General features: G+C 53.4%; 1 protein-coding gene across 1 annotated transcript in view; it reads right to left on the minus strand.

The window, feature by feature from the left end:
* GLI2 (GLI family zinc finger 2) overlaps positions 1-24,098 on the minus strand; it is a 264,303-nt gene that overhangs the window by 176,225 nt on the left and 63,980 nt on the right. Inside the window, exon 2 of the mRNA XM_047772176.1 lies at positions 18,342-18,507. Coding sequence (XP_047628132.1) covers positions 18,342-18,477 — 136 coding nt within the window. The 5' untranslated portion in view covers positions 18,478-18,507. The remainder of the gene's footprint in view (positions 1-18,341; positions 18,508-24,098) is intronic.

Genomic DNA, 24,098 nt, shown 5'->3' on the forward strand with positions numbered 1-24,098 from the left:
AGCCCCCAGAAGTCACAACCCATGAGTACCTGCCACTTCTATCTTTGTGTGGCAGGTGCTATTTATTGGCTCCCACTCGTGTCCCCATGCTCCTACCGCTTTGATGCACATGCGGCCTGCTTCCAGTAACCCCTACCTGGGGTTATAACTGTCTGAGGGTTTCTCTGCCTCCAAAGCCCACTTTACACCACCGCGCAAGAGGCGGGAAGTGACAGGAGCTGGTGTTTAAACAGACCTGGCCCCTTCCCCGAGGGGTGGGACAGATCACAGGGGGTCCCAGAGTTTTCCCACAGGATGAAACCCCAGTAGTTCTTGGTGGGAGTGGCTGGCGAAGGTATCCTGCGCCTCTCCAGTTCCACAACTCCAGGCCCCTCCTTAACCTCCCAATAAACCACGTGTGCTCAAACCTCATCTTAGAGCCTCTGCGGACTCTAGGTGTGTAAGTAACCTCACGCGCGGGGCACAGTCTGAGACTTCCCCTGGGTCAGGGGCGGGGAGTGACCTGCGGCTCAGCATGAGGTGGCCTACAGTGCTGGCACAGTGTGGCGATCTGATGGGAAAGACACTTCACTAGAGAAACAGGGGAGGCCGTGAAGACCCTGGCCGTGGGGCTGGGCGGGAGAGGGGCGCCTGAGGGTGAAGGGCCCGATGCAGCTGTACCGAGGAGACCGCTGGCCCAGCAGAAGGGCGAGGTGGCATCCATCTGCCCCAGGCAGCCACCCAGCTGTTGCACAAGCAGGACCCAGAGTCTCAGTCTGATCCCGGGCTTGGTTCTCTCCCTGCCCTGATACCAGCCAGCTGAGGGGGTCAGGCTGTTCCGTGTGCAACTGAGATGATGTCTCTGGGATTGGGTGGGGGGGGGTGGTGGCTCAAGGACATGTGGGCCACATCCCCATGTGGTGCCCGCTCTGCCCCCACCTTGCCTGGGAAGAACTTTCCAAGGCCGCTCTTGCCCTGCCCCCACCCCCAAAGCCAGGAGCTCCCAGAATCCCAGCACAGGGACACACTGGCGCTGTTTTCCGTTTTATTTTTTATTTTTTTTTTTAAGATCCCAGAAGCTTCTGATTCCTCCTTGGGAGCATCTCTGACCACACAGAACCCTGCCAGGACACTCGGTCAGGGTTACTGACGCTCCAGGCATGAACAGGAAGAGTTCTGATGCCTTAGGTTTGTGGTTCGCAGAATTCTTCAGAACCCTCTTATAGATGTTACACAGCGTCATCATTGCAGCCAGGGAACACTGGACCCGGGTCCCCCACCCCGACGTCGGTGCCCTCCCCTGCCCCTGAGAAGCAAGGCTGATAAAGGCACCAGGACACAGACCCAGCTTCCCACACCTCCTGTCAGGGCCCAGCAACGTCAGTCACCTCCTGCAGGAACAAGAACCTTGGCTGCTCACCTTGGCTGCCACGCAGGAGTGGAGAGCAGGACTCACAGACACGTCGGGTAAGTGACAGCCCACCTGCGCCATGTCTGAAATGCAAGCACCTGAGCAGGGTGGCCCAGGGAGAAACATTCCAGAAACAGAGCTAGAGGGCAGGGCCTGCGAGTCACGATGGGGACTGCAGAAAGGGGATCCTGGGGAAGAGCAACATCCCCTAACCGTGGGCTCCCCAGTGTCACCCTGGGAGCTGGAGATGCCTGAAGCCCACTCTGGGCATGACAACCTTGGGGACAGAGAGAGGAGCCTGCGGTCCCAAGCTGGCACTGCAGCCAGAATTTCCAAAGCCCTCAGGAGGAAGGCTCCAGTCCTGACCGTGAGGGCAGGGCAAGCCCGCTGTCATGAAGCAGGACAGGACCAGGACCCAAGGAGCTGCTCCTGCTCCACAGCAGTGGGAACCAGGGCATCTGGCTCCCCAGAGCTCCGTCCCGACATAGAAGGGCTGGCCAGGGTGTGGTACCACTGCCCCGTAGCCCCAGCTGGGCTTAAGCCAGCTCCCCAGTCCCTCCCCTCTCCCAGGAGAGGAAGTGGTTTCCACTCTGCCTAAGCAGTACATCTGAAAGAGGCAGCGGGGAGTTCCCGTCATGGCTCAGTGGGTTAAGAACCCAACATAGTCTCCCTGAGCATGCAGTCTCCCTGAGCATGCAGGTTTAATCCCTGACCTCAGTGGGTTAAGGATCCGGCACTGCCAAGGGCTGTCGTATAGGTCACAGACTAGGTTCAGATCCCGTGTTGCTGTGGCTATGGTGTATGCCAAGAGCTGCTGCTCTGATTTGACCCCTAGCCTGGGAACTTCCTTATGCTGCAGGTACTCCCCTAAAAAGACAAAAAAAAAAGGAAGAAAGAAAGGAAGGAAGGGAGTGGTGGGGAGAAAGAAAGAAAGGGAGGAAAGAAAGAAAGGAGTTCCCGCTGTGGCTCAACAGTAATGAACCCAACTAGTATCCATGAGGACACGGGTTTGATCCCTGGCCTCACTCAGTGGGTTAAGCATCTGGAGTTCCCATGAGCTGTGGTGTAGGTCGCAGATGAAACCTGGATCCTGAGATGCTGTGGCTGTGGTGTAGGCCAGCAGCTACAGCCCCGATTAGACCCCTAGCCTGAGAACCTCCATATGCCACGGGTACGGCCCTAAAGAGCAAAAAAAAAAAAAAAGAGAGAGAAAATAAAAAAAGAAGGAAGGAAAGAAAGAGAAAGGAAGGAAGGGGGGAGGGGGGGAGGGAGGGAGGAAGAAAGGAGAGAGGGAGGGAAAGGAGAGCGGCTTTAGCCATCCTGGGAAGCACCACCAAGCCCCTGCCCAGGGTACCCGTTGCCCAAGCTCTGCCAAATGGCCAGTCTCGGGAGGACTTGCCTGTGTTGCCCAACTGGACTGGCCCCTCCAGGACAAGTGGACCTTGCCTGAGTGCTCCCTGCTGTGACCAGTGACTGCAACATCGCCAGGGACACATTAGGCCCTCAATAAACCCATGTAGAAAGACAGGAGAGAGGCACGGAGGGAGAGTGGAAAGAGGAGGGGGGAATGATCTAAAAAGCAGAGAAATTCAGCCGGAACCACCTCATTTCCGTTGTGGGGGTGAGCACCTCAAGTCACAGGATATCAGTCCATCCAGCAAAAAGCTGAGTTTATTTGAAACAGCCCTCCCCTGCTCTAGGACTTTCAATGGCTCCCTACTGCTCCGAGTCCAAATTCCTCTGTGGGCCATCCAAGGTCCCCAGAGCTTTCAAAGCTCCCTTGCCAACTTCATCTCTCCCCACCCCTCCATTTGAAACCCCCTTGAAAGCAGGCACTCTGGTCCTCGTTCCCCACATGTGCCATCTCATCCCCACCCCCAGGCCTCCAAACTTGCCCCCTTCTTGGCACCCTCTCCCCAGCACCCTCTTTCATGGAGGAGCCCTCCTTGATGCTGCTCCAGAACTTTCTGGCAACTCCTCCCTGGGGCTCTCATCTGGTAACTCTCAGGGTCACTTTGTGTTCCCTTGTGGGGAGCTCGAAAAGTCATCTCAGGACTGGTGACAGGCCTGGTCACTCCAGCTGCAGCCCCAGGAAGAGGCCCCGGACAGAAAGACCAGGACACTCGCTGCTTCTACAGAGGCACAGCTCTGACTGCAGCACGGACCAGGGCCTCCCAACCGGGAGCCCCGAGAGACAGGGACAGCGCTCCAGTGACATCCCCAGAACCTCAGACGCAGCTAGTTCTGGCTTCCCAGTTAGGGCTCAGAGCTAAGTCACGCCACCTGCCCATCCTCCACGGCCCCCCGGCTGAGAGCCGGACCGAGCGGTGGGGGAGGAAGGAGGAGTCACTAAGGACACAGTGAGGCCGTGGGGGGTGGGGTTTGCCCAGAGGAGGAAACAGTGAAGGGAAGGGGCAAACAGGGGACCCCAGGCCAGGTGGGTGGGTGCGCCAGACAACTGCAACCTTCTTGCTGCTGACCTTGGCCAACTCTGCCGCTTCCCAGACCACCTGGCACCTGCACTCTGTGGATGCTGCTCTAAAGAAGGCCTGGGACTCCACACACAGAGCATTTAATGCCCACCATTCCCAGGAGCCCTGCCTGGGGCAGGGCCAGCATCCCGGCCTGAGGGGCGGAGAGGGGGTCCATTCCACACTCACTGTGTGGCCTTGGCAAGACCGGTCCCCTTTCTGGGCCTCAGTGGACCAGATGGCCCCCGCACCCCTCCCACTCAGAAGCTCAGAAGAAGCTGGCCCTTCCCAGGGAAGCATCTGATTTCCTGCAGGACAGGGACCCAGGGCCTCCCTTCAACATGCAGGCTGCCACCTTCCCCAGCCCCGCCTGACCCCATGGCCCCCGCTGCCGCAGAGCCCAGGCGCCTGCCTCGATCAATTATTCAGAGTCCACGGGAGTATGTAATGGGGTGATAAAGGACCAGAAGTGAGCTGGAGGCTGGTGCTCTTTCTAAAGTGATTTACTCAGCTCCCCTCCACACTCCACCCTTAATGTAATTATTTACTTTGTCATTAAACAACATCCTTCCACTGCAGTGCGTTTTAGAGCTTCTGGAGCCTATAGAATTGGCTGGGAGGCTGCTCATTGGCCAGGGGAAGCTGGGTCTGCCCGGAGGGGTGGCAGTGACCGGGGATCCGCACCAGGGTCTCCGGGCCATGACCAGGCTGGACCCTGATGCCGCAGGGGCCCCCCCCCCTTACCTCCTTCCTCCCTCTCTCCCTCTCCCCCTTCTCTTAAAACTGAGATGTCACATACCATAAAATTCACCCTTTCAAAGTATACAATTCAGTGGTTTTTAGTACATTCACGGGGTTGTGCAACCATCACCACCTCCTAATTCCACAACATCTCATCACCCAAAACGGAACTCCAAACCCACCAGCAGTGACTCCCACGGCCCCCTCCCCTTCGCCCCTGACAACCACTAATCTGTTTCCTGTCTCTACAGATTTGCCTCTTCGGGACAGTTAATATAAAGGGAATCACACAATATCCGGCCTTCTGTGTCTGGCTTGTTTCACTGAGCATAGCATTAGCAAGGTTCATCTATGTTGAAACATGTATCAGTATTTCATTCCTTTTTTTTTAAAAAAAAGGTTTTTTGTTGTTGTTGTTTTTTGTTGTTGTTGTTGTTGTTTTGACACACTCATGGCATGTGGAAGTTCCTGGTAATGTATGCCCCAATAATGACCTGAACTACAGCAGTGACAATGCCAGATCCTTAACCTGCTGAGCCACTAGGGAACTCTGTATTTCATTCCCTTTTTATGGCCAAATAATATTCCACTGTGTGGATAGACTACATTGTATCCATTCATTAGCTAATCGACATTTGGGTTTTTTCCATTTTTTGGCTATTACGAATATATATATTCCTATCTATTCCTAGGAGTGGAACTGCTTGGTCGTCTTTCTTCCCTTTTTCCATCCCTGAGTCAGCCCAAGAGTTGGCAAGGCTAGGGGCCTAGCACGAGGGCACCACTGTGGGCAGAGGTCAGCTGGAAAGCTCCCTACCGCTCTGGCCATTCCTGGTATAGCCAGGAGTGGCCGGGGACCCTCTCAGGCAGGTGAGGTCACCATTCACTAAAACTCATGACAGCAGCCCCCTGTTGCCCACATGCAGCCCCTCACCCTCACCTCACTACACGGCTGGCCAGTGTCTCCCCCACTTTACACCTGAGGCTGGGGGAGCCCACGCTTGTACCTGACTGGAGGCACCTGTTGCTCTCTTGGGCACCTCCTGGGCGCATGGCCTGGAGGGATGTGACCAGTGGGCAGATTCAGGACCAGAAATGGGACAAAGGTCCCATCACCTGCGTTCAGCTTTCAGCCAGCAAAGTGCATCTTTGGGAATTTGTGCTTCCCTTTCTGGCCCTCTTCTTCCTGGACTCAGCAGCTCCAGCCCGTGGTGCTCTAGTGCCCACAGGTTGTCCCTGGGGAGGGGCCTGGCACCAGGGAACCCAGGTCACAGGGGAGGATGAAGGACCACATGGGCCTCTGCAAGAACCCAGAGGCAAGGTTATAGCTGAGGGTAAATTTCAGGTGCTCGGTGGAGGGGATGCTGTCCTGCCCTGACCCCTATCGCAGCGGCTCTGCCACGCACACGGCTTCCACCGGCCATGTCTTTGTGTCCAGAACAGCAAGGATGGAGGAAGGTGCAAAGCATGTGGTGTCCACCGCCAGTACCACACCAAACCCAAATGCTCCTCTGGAACATAGCTGCTCAAAATGGGATGGAAAATCAGACATGGAAATGAGCCTTGTTCTGCCTGCTATGCGGGCTTCCGACGTCCCAGGCCCCACAGACACAAACCAGCCTGTGCCGCAGCACGGGGGAAGGGCCAAGGGCAGTTTCTCAAGACAGAGCCCCTCCAGTCCCTTCTCTCTCTGCCTGCCCTGGACCTGGAGGAGGGCCAAATGACCCACATACACCCAGAGCCAGGCCAGGCTGGGCCTCCAGCATCCACGTACAGCTGTGCAGCAGCTGGAGGAAACAGAGGGAGCAGGGGCCTCTGGACACGGCATTACAGAAACAGGCTTGTGCTGGGGAGTAAAGAGAGCCCTCCCCAAGAAGCCGCCAGGACCAGCGACCACAAGTCAGTCTCAGGCCCCAGGGCCTTTGCACATGCTGTTTGGTAAAGGATACCCAACTGGGAAGGAACAGAACAAGGATGCAAACATCACGCATTCAAACCCTGGCCCCGGATCAGGCTGGCCCTGGATCAGGCTGGCCATCCTGAGCTGCCTGCTCCATGTACCTACCCAGGGCTGGCCCTCAGCCCTATCACACTGGGCAAACACCCCCTTTGATAAACTCTCCCCAGCCATGTGATCTGAACGTGTGACTGCTCCGTAGGACCCCAGCGGAGAGAGGACACAGAGCTGTGGGCCAATGCCCATGCAGGCATTGGCCAGCCTTCAGCGCCCTTTCAGGCCCTGCTCCTTCCCTGCAGTTTTCCGATCACCCAGGCACCAGGCAATGACCACATCAGCATCTCAAGCTGAGGAGTCTGGCTTCTCCGTGCCAAGCTCTTGAGGACAAACACTATGGCTCCTGCCGTAGATGCCTCCCCTCCCCCATACCACCTGCCCCCTCTAGGGCTGGCACTGGGCTTCAAAGAGGGCAGCCACTTCAATCAGATGCCCTGCTTTTCCCCCTGACCCATCAGTGCACCTAAAAGGACAGGGCTCTGATGGAGCCGCAGGACCTTAGCCCGAGGGGTACAGTGGTCACACGCCCACCTGGGTGCCCAGCCACCCCTGGGCCTAACTCCAGGGCAGTCAGAAGGCCTTCTCCTCCCCTGGTCCCACAAGCCCCCAGGTGCCACTGCCCGCCTTGCCATGCCTGGCTGCTGGACCCCTTGCCTCCGCCCTAGACGCCCTCCCACTGTGGGCTGAGCTTCAAGCTGGCGCTGCCAATGTGACATGGCAGGGATGGGCCTCACACATCTGCGGCTGCCTCCCTCATGCCCTGGGGAGTGGAGGCGAGTCTGAACACTCCACCTGCCACCGAGGCTGGAACCCCTCTCGGGCCCCAACCGCACCCCCAACCTGGAGGCACATGGGCCAATGAGCTGACCTCTAAACCCTCACACTCCCGAGGGGCCCCTCTGCTGCTGCTCACCTCCCCCCCCACCATCCAGGCCCCTTTACTCTTTCCACCTGGAGACTCTGTGCATCCAGCTTGTGTGCTGCCTCCCTAGGAAGCTCCCGGGGCAGAATTCATCACCACAGGGCCCCGTACTGCTTGGTTCCGGTCCCTGGATGCCTCCAATGGGGAGCCCCTAAAGGGCAGAGGCAGGGACTCCACCATCACCACATTTCTGATGAATGTTCTAGAACCATCTATGGATGCACATGGGAGCTCAGGGAACCCCAAGGCACCAGGCCACTTCAGGAAGGCCAGGGGTACCCCTTTCCCGCTCCAGGGGGTCCCACAGCCACCCCAAACACCAGGCTTAACTTCATTATCTTCCAAATGTCCCTGGGATCAGAGGCCAGGAGACCTGGCCACAGACATAAAATAAATTATCCTCTTCACACCAATGATAAATGGTTCTATTAGCAAACCAGATTGTTAAACTCCGATATAACAGAACGCAGGAAACCGGGGCCCATCCATCCTCCCTCCGGCCCAGACCGAGTTGTAAATAGGTTATTTTGTGTGTAAATAACACATTAAAACACAGCATTAGCTGTGTCTTTTGATAGAGAGGAAATTGTTACAAATAAATAATTCCGGACAGGAATGTAAAAGAAGCCAGATTTAATAGTGCATGCCTGGTGCAGCCGTGTTAAACATGACTAAAATGATAAACCCCAGAATATACTAATAGTAAACTATGCGCTGACATCAAAGTAATGAGGCTGTATTTTTACCGAGCTTTAGAAATGCTCAAATTAGTTCTGACAGAACCAAACGTCAGAAAAATGTTTCTAACATAAACACCAACCATTTGGGAAGCTGGGGTTGGGGCCAGGAGGGGGGCAGGGCTTGGGGCAGCTGGGTCCCCCTCCCCAGAGGCAACGCTTAGGAAATCAGCTTCCACTCACAGCAGTGTCATGGGGTGACCGTTTGTGTTGCAAGTGTCTGGACCTCAGTGTCTACATCTGTAAAATGAACGGATTCAAACTAGATGACTTCTTAAGCTTCCTCCCAGTTCTCTCATTGGAAATGACTTTGAAGTTCTGCCCCAAATTGAAATTAAATGCAAATGAGGCAGGAGATGAAGTTGTGTCTAACAGTCGGGGCCCACGTTCAGGGGACAGACAGGAGCCGCCAGCAGCCCTTCCTGCTGGGAGGGCAGAGCTCATGGCTCAGCCAGCAGGCGACCCAGCAATGTGGGTTCCAAGTGCGATGGGTCTCCACACCCAGGGCTGGCAGAAGGCTGCCCAAGCACAGATCCTGGGCTGGCCTTGAACTCTGCAGGCAGGAGGGGGAGGGGAAAGAGCCTGCTGTACCTGGGGGAAGCAGGAAACCAGCTGGTTCTGGATGGCAGCTGCGCTGAGTAGCATTTAGAGCACGAGGTCTTGGCGTCCAGTCTGAGGCCACCATATGTGGGAGGAGAGCCTCTCAGATCCACGTCCCCAACATTTACTCTGTCTCCAGGCAGGCCTTCTGCCAGCCACTTGGCAAAGGCTCTCCCATGTCACCCCACTATAGCCAGATGGAGTTACTACTATTATATCCATGTTCCAAACTTTAGAGAAGTGAACTGACTTGCCCCAGAACACACAGCTAACAAGTGGAGAGCTGGGGAGAGGTCAGGTCCTCTCCCCTCTGCCCCGTATTCTGCTGTAGGCCAAGAGGAGGTTCCAGCCCTCACTCTCCACCCCGGCACCCCAACCCTCCAGGACACCCCCCCAGCACCAAGACCATGCCTGGGTGTCATCGAGTCATTCAGTTAACACAAATAAAATAAACAACCCAATCAAAAAAAAATGGACAGAAGACACTTCTCCAAAGAAGACATATGGACGGACGGCCAGTAGATGCTCAACATCATTAATTATTAGAGAAATGCAAATCAAAACTACAGTGAGGTACCACCTCACACCACTCAGAATGGGCATCATCAAAAAGTCTACAAACAAGAAATGTTGAAGAGGGTGTGGAGAAAAGGAACCCTCCTACACTGTTGGTAAGAATGTAAATTGGTACAGCCACTATGGAAAACAGTATGGAGGTAGCTTAGAAAACTAAAAACAGAACTACCATATGATCCAGCAATCCCACTCCTAGGCATATATCTGGACAAAATTATAATCCAAAAAAGATACATGCACCCCTATGTTCATTGCAGCACTATTCACAAGAGCCAAGACATGGAAACAACCTAAATGCCCATCGACAGATGAATGGATTAAGAAGATGTGGTATACATACACGATGGAATACTACTCAGTCATAAAACAGGAAAAATAATGCCATTTGCAGCAACATGGATGCAACTAGAGATTCTCATACTGAATGAAGGAAGTCAGAAAGAGAAAGACAAATACCATATGATATCACTTATTTTATATATGCAATCTAAAACATAACATAAATGAACCTATCTATAGAACAAAAACAGACTTACAGACATGGAAAACAGACTTATAGTTGCCAAGGGGGAGAGAATGGGATGGATGGGGAGTTTGGGGTTAGCAGATGCAAACTATTGCATTTGGAGTGGATAAGCAATGAGGTCCTACTTCATAGCACAGGGACCTATACCCAGTCTCCTGGGATAGACCATGATGGAAAAGAACATAAAAAAGAATGTATCTATCTATCTATCTATGTATATACGTGTGACTGAGTCATTTTGCTGTACAGCAGAAATTGGCACAACATTGTAAATCTACTATACTATATACTTTAATTTAAAAAAAGAGTCATTCAGAGAGGAGGGACAAATTAAAAGTTTAGGATTAACATCTACACACTACCATATATAAAACAGATAAACAAGGACCTACTGTAGAGCGCAGGGAACTCTATTCAATATTGTAATAAACTATAAGGGGGAAATCTGAAAAATAATACATATATAAATACGTATATTGTGTTTGTACATATATAACCGAATCACTTTGCTGTACACCTAAAACATTATAAATCAACTATACTTCAATTGAGAAAAAGAGAGTCAGAACCCCCTGAAACCACCTGGGCAGTTGTGCTGCATCCCGCTTGCTGGGTATGTGAGACTGTCACGGATAACTGAGCTTTGCTTTCTGGAAAAGTCTTATGGGAGCCAGCTGTTCCGTGTGGCTGGGCTGTTAAAGCCAAATCAGAAGCAGCTCCAACAGCAATCCTGAAAATCACTTAAATAAGAGTCATTGCCCACTTAGTCACACGTGAGTGCATCCTCAGGCCCAAAGCAAGTGTGTGGCTGAACTGGGCCGCTCAGGCTGCTGAGTGGCTGGGCCCAGGCAGCAAGATCCCCACCATCCAGGGGGAATGGGAGGGGCGTCGGGGACAAGGGGCAGGCCAGGACCGAATGACCCTCGTCCCAAGGGGCCCCAGGGCTGGCAGAGGCCGCTGGCCACACCAGCCCCGCAGCATGTGGCCTGAGAGCACCAGACTCACTGCCCTCACTCAGCAATCACTTCCTGGGCACCTGCCTGGGCTCGGGGTGTGGTGGTGAGCAAACATGCTGCCGCAGGGGTGCAGGACAGGGCGGGGGAATGGGGGAGGCTCAGAAACAGACACACCAGGGACTATGAGGCATTGATCAGTGACAGGGCACGGTGGGATCCATGTGACTTGGGATTCCGGCCACAAGAATGCCCACCACTTTCCTTCTAATCCTGGCCTCCGTACAGCATTCATTCTAAGACCGATGCAGATGCCTCCCCTCTGAGCAAAAATGTAACTGGAAGAAACTTTCAAAGAAGCCAGTGGCCAGTGAACAAGATGAAGGAGCGGGCAGTGCATGCTTAGGCGACACAGAGGCCTCAGCTGCAAGGCCATGTCATGCTGACAGTCATGTGGGGCCATCTTTCCAGGATTAACTAGCCACAACTACCACTGGGTCACCACCTCCAAGGGGCCCATCCATACCCCGGCCAATGCCTGTTAAATAGACACACGTCCAAATATCATATGATATCACCTATATGTGGAATCTAAAAAAAAAAGGATACAAATAAACTTATTTGCAGAACAGAAACAGACTCACAGACTTTGAAAAAATTATGGTCACCAAAGGAGACAGGTGGGGGAGTGGGACAAATGGACTGGGGGTTTGGGATCGGCATATGCACACTGAGGTATATGGAATTTCTGGCCAACAGGGACCTGCTATAGAGCACAAGGAACGCTACCCAGTATTCTGTGATCATCTGTGTGGGAAAAGGATCTGAGTGAGAATGGATATGTGTATGTGGATGACTGGGTCACTTTGTTGTACAGCAGAAATTATCACAGCATCGTCAATTAGCTATATTTCAACAATACCTAAAAAAAAAAAAATACACGTGCCCAGGCCCCAGCCCGGGAGACTCTGTTTCTGCAGGTCTGAGCAGCCTGGGAGTCTGCATTTATGACAGTGGCCTCACAAGATTCTAAGGTACAGTCAGCTTCAGTATCTTCTAGTCTGGCCCCACCCTGCAGTGTACAAGGCTGAGTTAATGAGGTGAGCCCCCAACCCCGCCCTGCAAGGTCACCCATCCAGGACAGCCTGTGGAAGCAAAGCATAGCAGGACAGGAACTACCCAGGTCTGATTTTCAGCCAAGCCTCAGGAGGTCTGCTAGCCAAGGTCACTGGCAAAGGAGAGACTGAGTCAGGCAGAGCCTGACAAGAAAAGGAAGACTGGTGATACTTAATAAAGCAAATACTTAGCTAGGAGCTAACTTTGCGCCAGACACTTTACATGGGCCAATTCTCACAATGCTATTATGTGATGTACTATTATTATACCCATTTTATGGAAGAGGAAACTGAAGCACAGATCTCCCCAAGGTCAGCAGAGCTGGGCCTAAGCTGATAGTCTGGCTCCAGAGGCTGGGCTGCTTCTCACTATGACGCTACTGGTAAGGAGAGGGGCAGCCACTACCCACGGGGTGCCTGTGCTAGGCAGGTGTGAGCACGCTGTACCTCTCCTGTGATTTCTGCACAGCAGCCCTGCCTACGATGTCCACTTGACACATGGAAAGGCTGGCCCTGCCTCCTGCAGCTCAGACACAGAGGGCCCCACACTTAAGAGCGAACAGAATTACCCACAGCTCATGGGGCCCCATTCCTAGGCTCTGCTTCAAGAGGCTGGGGTGGGACCCAAGGCCTAAGGACACTGATGCTACTGGTGTTGGGTGAGGGGACCACCCTGGGAGCACCCTGGCCCAAGACTCAGAGGGCGCTCAGGGAGGTGCTGGCCACCCTAGGATTTCCCTTTTTTTTTTTTCTTCTGTCTTTTTAGGGCCACACCCACAACACATGGAAGTACCCAGGCTAGGAGTCGAATCGGAGCTACAGCTGCCAGCCTACACTACAGCCATAGCAACACGGGATCCAAGTTACATCTGCGACTTACACCACAACTCATAGCAACGCCAGGTCCTTAACCCACTGAGTGAGGGCAGGGATCAAACCCACATCCTCATGGATACTAGCTGGGATTGTTACTGCTGAGCCACAACAGGAACTCCCGCTCTAGGATTTCTGTAGCATCACAGGATTTCTAAAGTCTGTCTTGACTTCAGCGACAAGGAAAACTCACTGGATGGAGATGCAGTGCTGAGCTTCATGGTTCCAGCCCTTCTGACTGTCTGAGCCTGAGGCATGGAGGGTATGGGTCCCTGGGGCTCAGCTGAAACACACAGAGAGGTTCAGAAATATTTTTGGAAAGAAAATCTACCACCGAGGAGGAAAATACAACAGCCTTTGGGAAGTCTCAATGTAAAAAATGAGAAACATCTGAATCAAATTGCCTTTAAAATTATGCCATTTGAAAAATTAAAGGGAAAAATAGCTCTGGGCCAAAATGCGTTGTTAGAGCTTGATGGTTCCGATGTGTGAGCACAACAGCTAAAGAGGCTGGGAAAGAACCCACAGCCACGGCCTCCGCAGTCCGCTCCCAGAAGCGCCTTCCGCCAGGTAGTTTAAGTCGCCTCTGACCACAGTGCTGACGTCCCTGGGGTACAGCTGTGTTATGCAAAGGGGTTTCTGGCACACACGGTGGCCAGGGCAGTGGAGACTCTCAGTGCCAACACCCAGCCCCCAGGTCTAGCTTCACGATGCCTAAGGAAGTTCAAGCAAAAGAGGTCGGCCGAGCCAGGTGCATTTTAAGGTCCCTCTGCAAACAAGTCACAGCTCCTGATCTCAAAGAGCTGAGAGACAGCAGATGCCATGAGCCCACTGGTCAGAGAGGGAGGCGATGTATGAGAAGACCGGCCCTGGGCTTGTGCAGAGGCTGGACGCTGACACCCAAGATCAGCGGGCTGGGCTGTAAGACCTTCATCACCCACAAACAATCTAAAAATCATGATTTCAAAGCAAATTCAGGAAGGTGATGCTCACCGCCTGCTCCAGGCTCTGGTCTCTGTTGAAGAAGCAGGTGGCCTTAGGCAAGTCCCCTCCCCACCCCATCACAGTCCATCTACAAATACAGAGGCTCCGAGGCCCCTTCCCAACAACCAAGACCTCCTGTGTGTCTTTTCCAAGCTTTGCCACTGGGGACCCCCACAGAGCCCCCATACATCCCACCTCCTCACTCTTTTTCTCATTCCTAAGTGGACCAAGGAACTTGAGGGAGTCTCAAGATACTATCAGCTGAGTGCTGGAGAAATTTAACAATGGGCTCTGCAAGAGGAGAAGGTCTGGAGGCAGCCCTGATTATAGGCTTTGCCAATTTTCCTGGTGTAAATACTCCCACAATGGCAAAGTCAAGTGACCAGCCTCAGGTCACAGATGGCAGAGCTGGAAAAAGAGATTGCACACTTGGCTCACACCCTTGCCTCTCAGATGTATTGACTTTCTTTCTAATAGAGAGTTCTAGAAGGCCAAAGGTTCTTAAGAACCAAAAGAATCTAAGAAAAAGAGTACATACATTTATATCTATATGTATAACTGAACCACTTCACTGGACACCTGAAATTAATACAACTTTGTAAATCAACTACATTCCAATTAAAAAAAAAAAAGAACTGGAGTTCTTGTGTGGCTCAGTGGTTTAAGAACCCAACATAGTGTCCATGAGGATGCAGGTTCAATCCCTGGCTTCATGGGTTAAGGATCTGACGTTGCAACAAGCTGTGGTGTAGGTCACAGATGCAGCTTGGATATGATATTGCTGTGGCTGTGGCGCAGGTCGGCAGCTACAGCGCTGACTGGACCTCTAGCCTGGGAGCTTCCATATGCCACAGGTACTGCTGTTAAAAAAAAAAAGAAATTAAAAAACCAAAGGGATAAATTTCTATATGCAACATACATCACTCTGAGTCCCAACATCTGGACATCTATTAATGGCACCTCTATGTCCTATAAGCTTGTGATAGAGATGAGATATCATTTGTATCCTGTTTTTTTTTTTTTGGGGGGGGGCCACATCTGTGGCATATATTGGTTCCCAGGCTAGGGGTCTAATCAGAGCTACAGCTGCCGGCCTACGCCAGAGCCACGGCAACACGGGATCCGAGCAGCGTCTGCAACCCACACCACAGCTCACGGCAACACCAGATCCTTAACCCACTGAGCAAGGACAGGGATTGAACCTGCAATCTCGTGGTTCCTAGTCAGATTTGTTTCTGCTGCACCACATGGGAATCCCTGTTTTGTTTTTTTTTTTTTACCTTTAAAACATAAGCACGTTCCCCATCATTGTAAAGTCTTGATAAACATTTTTAGTGTCTACATAATGCTCCATTCAACAGATGTCCCACAGTTTGAATAATCAGTCCCCTACCACTCAACACTTAGGCTGTTTCCAAATTTTCACAGTGACCAATAATGAGGAAATGAAGTCTTTCTGCCTAAAGATATGTTCACTCTTAGAAGCAAAGTCCTACAATTGTAGAGGTAGGATTGAAGCTCCTGGACACGATGGCAGTGGGCAGGGACGTCAGGTGAGGGGTCAGAAGCTGGCCTGGGACACAAGGTACCTCCCACACCTGGAGACCTTGCAGACATGGGTGATCACAGCGCTGCCAGTTCCTGATATCCCGGCCTCTGCATTCCTCACCAAGCACCCCTCACCTCCCAGACCAGACTCACCCCCGCGCTAGACGGCCGTGTACGAGACCAGAAACACTGAGCTTGTGTAAACCATCTTCTCCTCCTGGGAAAGCTGCCAACTGTGCTGTGGATCCCCAGAACCACCTCTCGGACTCGGGAAAGGTAACCTGGGCATCGGAAGAGCCAGGTGTGTCAGGGGGCGGTCACCTGCTCAGCAAGAGGGAGTGGCTCAGTCCCGCCCCTGCCCCAGCAAACAGGCCTTCCAGACCAGGATAGTACTTCTATCTTTTCCAGAAATAACTCAGGACATGGTTCACAGCTCCTCTGCCCTTCTCACCCCCGTCCACACTAGCACCCCTGCCCCCGGCACCGAGCGCTGACCTCCAGAGCAGAGAGCAAGCACCCCCAGCCTTGAGAGGGGGGTCCACAGGATCCCCCTTAGGCTGCCTGGCACCCCTCTCCATGCCTTCACCTCACCTGTCCATGGGTCTGCACCCCTGTGGGCAGGGAGCCCCCAGCAGAGGCTCTCTGGAGCCTTCTGGGACTCAGGTTTGCTCTTGTCCACAGTACCTCTGTCACCACAGGTCAGGTTTAAGGAAGATCCAATGTCACGAGATCACACAGACTTTGAATCACCTCTGCCAAATGCCCTCACGACACAGATTAGGAAAATGAGGCCCAAAGAAGGGGACTGCTGGACACCCCGGGACAGGGACATTGCTGGGATGAGGACTCAGGCCAGGGCCCCATGGGTCCCCCCTCCCTCACCCTGTGCGCGGAATGGTGCCTGGGGGACTGGCTCTAAGATGCCTCCTGCTCTGCTCTACACAGGGCTACCACTCCTCTGAGTCCAGGAGAGCCCTTCCGAATAAGCTGTCCAGAGAGGAGGGCGGGACCAGGGGCCACCCCTGAGTGGCTGGGATGACAATGATGACAATGAGCCACCTGCCCCAGGGCCCCTGTGCTGAGAGGCAGGAACCTCACCAGCACTTGGGCAATGAGGGGGCAGGGCCCGTCAGGTGGAGGCGGGGAGGAGCGGTGCCTCTGTAGAGCTTCTGCATCCCAAGCTGTAGGCCCACTACCTGCACCCCTCCAGATCAAGACCCTCTCGAGCATCTGTTGTTACTGCACCTTTGGTGACAACCAGGTTCCATGCTAGAGGGGCTTCCTCCCCAATTATGCCTTATTTACTCTCTAGCTATCACCGTGTGACAGTCCTCGGCCCACTCATGACTCCAGAGAGGCAGATCCAGGCGGAGACAGCTGAGGGCCCAGGGGGCAAGCCAGAGATGCACCAAGACAACAACAGGCTGTTGTTGCTGTTGTTGTCTCCCTTCGTTCATCAGGCAGAAGAATGTCACCAGTGGGAGACATCCCCACAGACAGGGTGGGCCCTGGTCTGGGAAGGGAGCAAACACATGCAGATTCAGCCAGGCCCAGGACAAGCCAGCCCTGAGACCAGGCACCGAGCATCCTAGCCACCGCCAGACCCCCACCACTCAGCCTTCCATCCCCTCCATCCACCCATCTCCTGGCTCCCTGACCCCACCTGCATAATAAATAAGGGGCCTGGAGAGATCAGGAGGTCAGGAGGCCAAACACTGGGAGCAGGAAGGTTGGCCCAGGATCTCCCTCTCTGGCCTGGAGCCATACATCCTCATAGTGGCATCCAACTGGGAATCACAAGGAAATAAAAACAAACGTAGCAGCAATGACTAGAAGTCTTCCGATTCACTCTATCTGCTCTGATCATCTCTGAATCCCTGGACTCCACCTGGAAGCTGCACCTAGCATGGCCCAAGGACCAGCAGTCCCCACAACATCTGAGCGCTGGTGAGAATGACAGAAATTCAGTTGAGTCCCGCTCACCTCTTCGGAGACTCAGACAGGCGATCAGCATTTTAACGAAGCCCCCCCACCGACCCCCCCGCATCTGCATACATCAACATGTGACAGGCGAGGCCAACAACCCCCCTCCAGCTCCTCCCCCAGGAAGGCGAATCCCCCCCCCCGCCCCTCCCCCAGCAAGGGCGAATCCCCCCCACCCCTACCCCTCGGAGCTGTGCCTGAGCGGCAAGAGCAACAGGGCATGACTAAATGCACTTGAATAAAAAAGGGGAAGAAAAGAAATCTAAGTCTCTCCATTCCTCAGAGACAGAAATAGTCGTGTGGCCTCCAGATGGACCGCGCCGACACAGGGGAGGTCTCGCCTTCCCGCCAAACTTTCCCCACGGGATGCTGGCGCGGACCAGTGGAAACCAGAGAGTGTTTCTCTTTGGGGCAGTAAAATGAGAGCCTGCGGCTCGGGGAGTCCCTTCTGTTATAATTAAGTTGGCCAGAAATTCACCTAAGGATACTAAATTCCATACCTGACCCTCTCATTACAGCCAGAAGGGATCAGAAGACAATTACTTTCCAAAATAGTCCTTGGCAGGCGGGAGGCACTCCGCGGCCTCCCTGGCACAGCTCGAATGTGCCAGCAGAACGCACCCCAGGGCCACCGAGCAGCCCCACGCCTCTCTTGCCTTTCCTCCGCCGGTGTTCGGGCCTCTCTGCTGGAGCCCGAGATGCCCAATCCACCACCAGCCCCTCCAATTTGGGTTGGTCACACCTCTAAGTTCACCTTCGGGCATCCATCACCCAGCCTGGGACCCGCAGGGATCCAGAAACCCAGCTTGATGACAGAGGCCACCAGGCTAATTCAATCTGCACGGGCTCATGAAGAACAACCCCACTCCACCCCCCCACCCCCGCCAAGCGCGCAGAACTGAAAGTACCTCCTTGGGCAGCTACTGCGGCGGCCACCGCGAGGGCAGAGGCCTTCCTGCCCGGCTCGGGGAAAGCGATGCCCTCCAGGATCCCACTCTTGGCTTCTTTCTTCTCCACAGCCGGGACTGAAGCAGATGCCTCCATCCTAGCCGCTCATGGTCCTGGGTGGCAGCCCTAAAGGAGGAGACAAAGACGCTCACCAACGACCCAGATTTGCGGCCGCCGCGTGCTCCAAAGGCAACCAGCTTAATTCTCTGATAATTGGGAAGGAGGGTTTAATTAATTGTGAGGATTCCTCACTCTGAGATCCAGCCGGTCTTCCTAACGACCTCACTGCCAAGAGCCAAGTGTTTTCACCATCTTTTACCCCAGATTGTTCGAAGCAAAGCAACAAGTTCTCAGTACCAAGTGTGGTGAGTGGCAAGAAGGGCCTTGGAAAATGCAATCAGAAAGTAATGCCCTCCAACTCAGAAGCACAGGGAAAGAAAAATCATGAGAACCATGACCTGGGGGCCCCAAAGAAAAGCCCTGGTTCCCTTGCTCCTTCACTGCTCACCAGATCCACTTTCATTCAATCACATGGACGTTCATTCATTCATTCAACAGATATCTCTTTTTCTTTTTTTTTAGGGCCACACCCGCAGCATATGGAGTTTCCCAGGCTAGAGGTCGAATTGGAGCTACAGCTGCCAGCCTATGCCAGAGCCACAGCAACGCAGGATCTGAGCCATGTCTGCAAACTACACCACAGCTCATGGTGACGCCTGATCCTTAACCCACTGAGCGAGGCCAGGGATTGAACCCACAACCTCATGGTTCCTAGTCAGATTCATTTCCGCTGAGCCACGACGGGAACTTCCATTCAACAGGTATTTCACAATATATTCACTCACACACACACTCAGCCAATATATTTTCAAGCATTGTGTCCGGTACAACCCACAGAGTTTACATACCATTTGGGAGACATAATAAATAAGGGGGGAGATAAAGGTATACTACTCTTCTGTCCATGAGTGGTGGCATGTAAAAGAAAGCAGAGGGGGGAGTTCCCATTGTGGCTCTGTGGGTTAAGATCCAACATTGTCTCTATGACGACTCAGGTTCGATCCCTGGCCTCGTTCAGTGGGTTAAGGATCCAATGTTGCCGCAAGCTGCGGCACAGGTCAAAGACGCAACTGAAATCTAGCTACTGTCGCTATGGCTGTGTTTAGGCTGGCGGCTGCAGCCCCAATTGGACCCCTAGCCTGGGAATTTCCTATGCTGCAGGTGTGACCATTAAAAAAGAAAGAAAGAAAAAAAGATATTTTTTTAAAAAGCAGAGTTGCAGGAGGAGCAGGGTGGCATGGGCAGAGGGGAGCTGCCCTGCCTCTCTGAGGAAGGTACGGGATGCTACGTGAAGGTATGAGGATGCCCACGGCAGCTGAAGGGCAGAGGCAGGAGCCACAGGCCCAGGTGGGAGGAAGCCGGCTTGTCTGAGGAGAGTTTTGAGCAGAAGGAGGATGGGACTGTGTGAAGGGGTCACCCTGCAGGTGTGTGGAGAGCAGGTTTGAGGGAAAGGGCACTGCTGCAGTGACCCAGGGTGATGTCCAGTAGTCTGGCTTAAAGGGACAGTGGCTGTGAAGGCAGCAGCCACAGGCCTTGCCAGGGCTGGATGTGGGGTGTGGTAGAAAGAGGAGTCATCACGGGACAGGAGAGAGGAACCCAGGGGGATGAAGGGCCCCAGCTGGGCCATGGATCCTGAGCAAGGGTTTCACGAAGGAATGTTTCATCACCTGCAGATACTGCTAATTCCGTATTTGTATCAACTATTACAGAATAGACATTTGAAAGACAATTTCCTTTCTTTTTCCTTTTTTAGCCACAACTGCGGCATAGGGAAGTTTCCAGGCCGGGGATCAAATCGGAGCCAGAGCTTCGACCTACACTACTGCCGCATGGATGCCAGCTCCTTAACCCACTGCGCCACAGCGGGAACTCCTGAAAGTCAATTTTCTTAAGAGAACAGGGGTGGGGGGAGGGTGTGTGAAAGGTGGCTCCTGTTTTCAACCAAGCACGTGGATGAATGCATAGCAGTGCCTTTTGCTGGGATGGCGCACAGAAGGTGAGTAGCAAGTTCGGGGGCAAAAATCAGGAGCCCAGTTTGGGCAGTGTTAAGTCTGAGACACCCATGCAGAGACTGCTAAAATACAAGGCAGAGCTCAGAGGAGAGGTGGAGGCTGGAGAATATGGCAGACATGGGGCAAGATCTCCAAGGGGGGAGAGCGGAGGAGAGAAGAAGAGAAAGTTCCAGAATAGACACAGGGCATTCTGACATTTCCAGGAGCGAAAAGAAACCAGCCAAGGAGAGTGAGCAGAAATTGAAGAGGGGGAAGGAAGTGAAGGTCAGTCACCAGGTTCAGGGGCCTGGAATCCATCCCAAGAAAGAAATGCCCAGGAGCACCCAGCTCCAATCACAGGCTCTGTGGGCCCCAGAGCTGCGTGGTGGTGACCAGGGCCCCAGAGGGCTCAGGGAGAGACAGAGGCACAAACACTGAGTCAGGAAGCTTTGCCATAAAAGCAGCAAAAACAAAAAAACAAAAACAAACAAAAAAAAACAGGGCGGCAACTGGAGAGAGCCCAGGAGGTCCAAGCCTGCTGTTTTGGAAAGAAGGCAGTCGGATCTGCCCAGCCACAAGAAGAGAAAGTTCTGGAAGAGCCTGTAGACCACAGCAGGGCAGAGACCAAAGGCGATGGTCAGTTCTGTCCCCAGGGGCCTTCAACCTTACATCCACAGCCTCCGGAATGTGGAATGTTTCTTTTTTCAAGCCTGGGCAACATTTCTCATGTTTTTCTAAGTAAAAAATGGGAGTCTACAAGAATGACGGGTGTGACAAACGGAGACAGTCAATAGTCCGGCCAGCCTGCCAGGCAGACAACCAGAGCGCTGAACCTCCCAGAAGTGTCTGACACACCAGGCTGCCTGGTTTCCAGTCTTTCAAAACCCCCTGTCCGGAAAACCCAAGGTAGATGTGGGACAGAGAAACTCCTCAGGATTCTGGTGAGTTACAGGGTCTCCTCTGGCTTCGAGAGTTCAGGATCACCACCTGATCCTTTAAACCTATTAGTATAATCTGTGTTTTAAGATGCTGGCTATCTGAATGGCCACCAGCAACACCCTTGCTCCACCTTCTCTGCCCCCTTAGCCTGGCCTCAGCAACCATACCTCCCAGCCCATTGCTAGCACCTCGGGTCACTGTCCTCCTCCTCGTGCTCCCCCAACATCTGGTCAACTGCAATCAACATCACTTCATCCCAAAGCACCACGCCAATGGGTCTATGCTACAGCTGAGTCCCCCACCAGAAACCCTTCACCCTTTCTGTGTATGAGACACCCTGACACTTCCTTCAACATGTCACCACCTCCAGGAAGCCCTCCAACTTCTCTCCAGTCATGATCCCTTCTGTGTCCAGAGTCCCCATACCGCTCCCGTGACCTGTGCTGTAATCATCATCACCTCCAGGTCCAGAGCTGCTCCCCACTCAGGCTGGCACAGAGCAGCTGAAGAATGCCTGGCAAAGACACTGGATCTCTGAAGCAGGAAATTGCAACTCTTGGAAATGCAAGTGATTGCAGGAACAATCTGGGTTTTCCTCCCAAGAAACTCAGGAGAAGGGATTTAGGCTCAACCTTGAAACCCACCTTGAATTTGGAAGTAAGGACAAAAATCGAAATAATAGTTGGGGTACCCATGTGGCTCAGTGGGTTAAGGAACTGGTGTTGTCACTGAAGAGGTGCAGGTTTGATCCCTGGCTCAGGAACCTCTGCATGCCAAGGGTGCAGCCAAAAATAAAAACAAAAACAAAAAACAAAATAATAGCTGGAAAAGCAAACCTTTAACAAGCATTCATTCACCAGGTGCTAAACTCTTTGCAAGATTGATTTCACTTAATCCTCACAACATTTTACCTAAGAAAAATCAATGCTCAGAGAGGTTGAATAACTTGCCCAAAAACACATAACTTAAAAGCGACTGCATCAGGCATGGCCCCGTTCCAATCCTGTATCCAAGGCGGTAACTGCTAGAAGAGGACCACCAGCCAAGATAGAGGCAAAAGCTGAGGCTCTGTTGGGGGCTTCCTGAAGGACCATCCACTGAGGCTGACGTGGCAGTGGGTGGGGGGTGGGGGGAAGTTTGCAGTTGGACATTCATCCCCTAACTCTTTATTCCAGAATTCTTTACTGACAATCAGCTTTATGCCTCACCATGCAGTAGGCTAGGTACTGGCTGGGCTCATCGTAGGCCCCAAAATGAAAGGGCACCACCCACACAGCCTGGTCTAAACCTGCTATGTACCCACCTGGCTTTCCGTGACCTCCTCCAGGCCAGGGCTGGGCCGTGCACCCCTGGACCCCAGGTCCAGCTGAGCAAGGGACAAGGTGAGCACAGGGAACCAGGCCAGTATCTGGGGGGCACACAGCTGTGTGGACCAGAAACCAGGACAGGATGCAAGGCACCCAGTGTCAGTGGGACCAAGCCCAGGCTCCCAGGACACATCTCTGAAGGCGGATGGGGAGGCTGAGGTCAGCAAGTCAGACTCCTCGGACTTAGACTTGAACCTCAGGGATGCCAGACCAAAATAGGGTCTCAGCCAAGAACGGACCATGATAACTTCTGCCAAGGGACAGGAGGAGACTGGGAAGAAGGGAACAAGCCTGAGGGTCCTCTTGGAGCACAGCAGCTGCAGCTGCCTCTTGCCAACAGCCCCGCCCTGTCATGCTGTCAGAGGGGATGACGTCACCTGATTCTTACAGAGAAGAGCTGATGCCCAAAGCCACTTTCCATGGAGGGAGGGGCCAGATCCTCCCGCCAAAATGCTGCCCAAGAGCCTCAGGGGGAGGCCACCCCAGGACCAGGTGAGGTGAGGAGGAGTGGGGAGGGGATTTATCCAGATTCCTAGGCTCCAGAATGCAGTGGGCCTGGGGTTCCGTGAGTGCCTGTGGGGAGCGACCCAGCCAGCTGGGGGACCCTGCAGAGCCCACTCTGTCACTGTCTTCTGCAGATCAGCCCCTGCCTCCCCCTCTCCCTCCGAGAGAGGAAAGCAGCAGACAGAGCCGAGAGGCTGTGTAAATCACGGGAATTAACAGGATTAGCACAATTTCTGGGTAAACACCAGGCACCCAGGGTCCCAGGCAGCCACTTTCACTCCCTGAAGCTCCTCCAGGGCAGACTCTGCCTGTCAACAGCTTCACCTGGGCTCCGAGAGGCCAGCTGGGGACAGCAGGGAGGGGCTTCTCGTCCCTAGACCTTGGCTGGTGGCTTGATGATCTGTGCTGAGGTCCTTCCCACGGGCTCCACAAAGGGCTCCAGAACAAGAGGGGCTGGGAGCACAGCCCCCACCAGGGAGAGGAAAGAGTCAACACCCCCACTTTGCCCAGGAAACCACACTCTTGGGCTTCTGCTGGAGGGCACAGCCTGGACACAGAGCCAAGAAGAACCCCATTTTCTGTCTAAAGCTGCTCACAATTCACCTGCCCTCCAGGGCCTCAGCATCCCCCAGGGTTTATGGAAGCATTTCAGGGCCTCTTCCCCCATAGATTCTGAGGCCATAGGTCCAGGCGGATGGCAGGGGCCAAAATATGCCAACTTAAAAAAAAAATCTCCATGGATGTTTCTAATGCACAGACAGGTCTAGGAGAAATTGCACTGGATGCTCACAAGACCACTTCCAGCTTCCAAATAATGATAAAAGTCCAATTAAAGCAAGGCTGCAGAACCTGAACA

Source organism: Phacochoerus africanus, chromosome 3, assembly GCF_016906955.1.
Source record: "Phacochoerus africanus isolate WHEZ1 chromosome 3, ROS_Pafr_v1, whole genome shotgun sequence".
Taxonomy (NCBI): domain Eukaryota; kingdom Metazoa; phylum Chordata; class Mammalia; order Artiodactyla; family Suidae; genus Phacochoerus; species Phacochoerus africanus.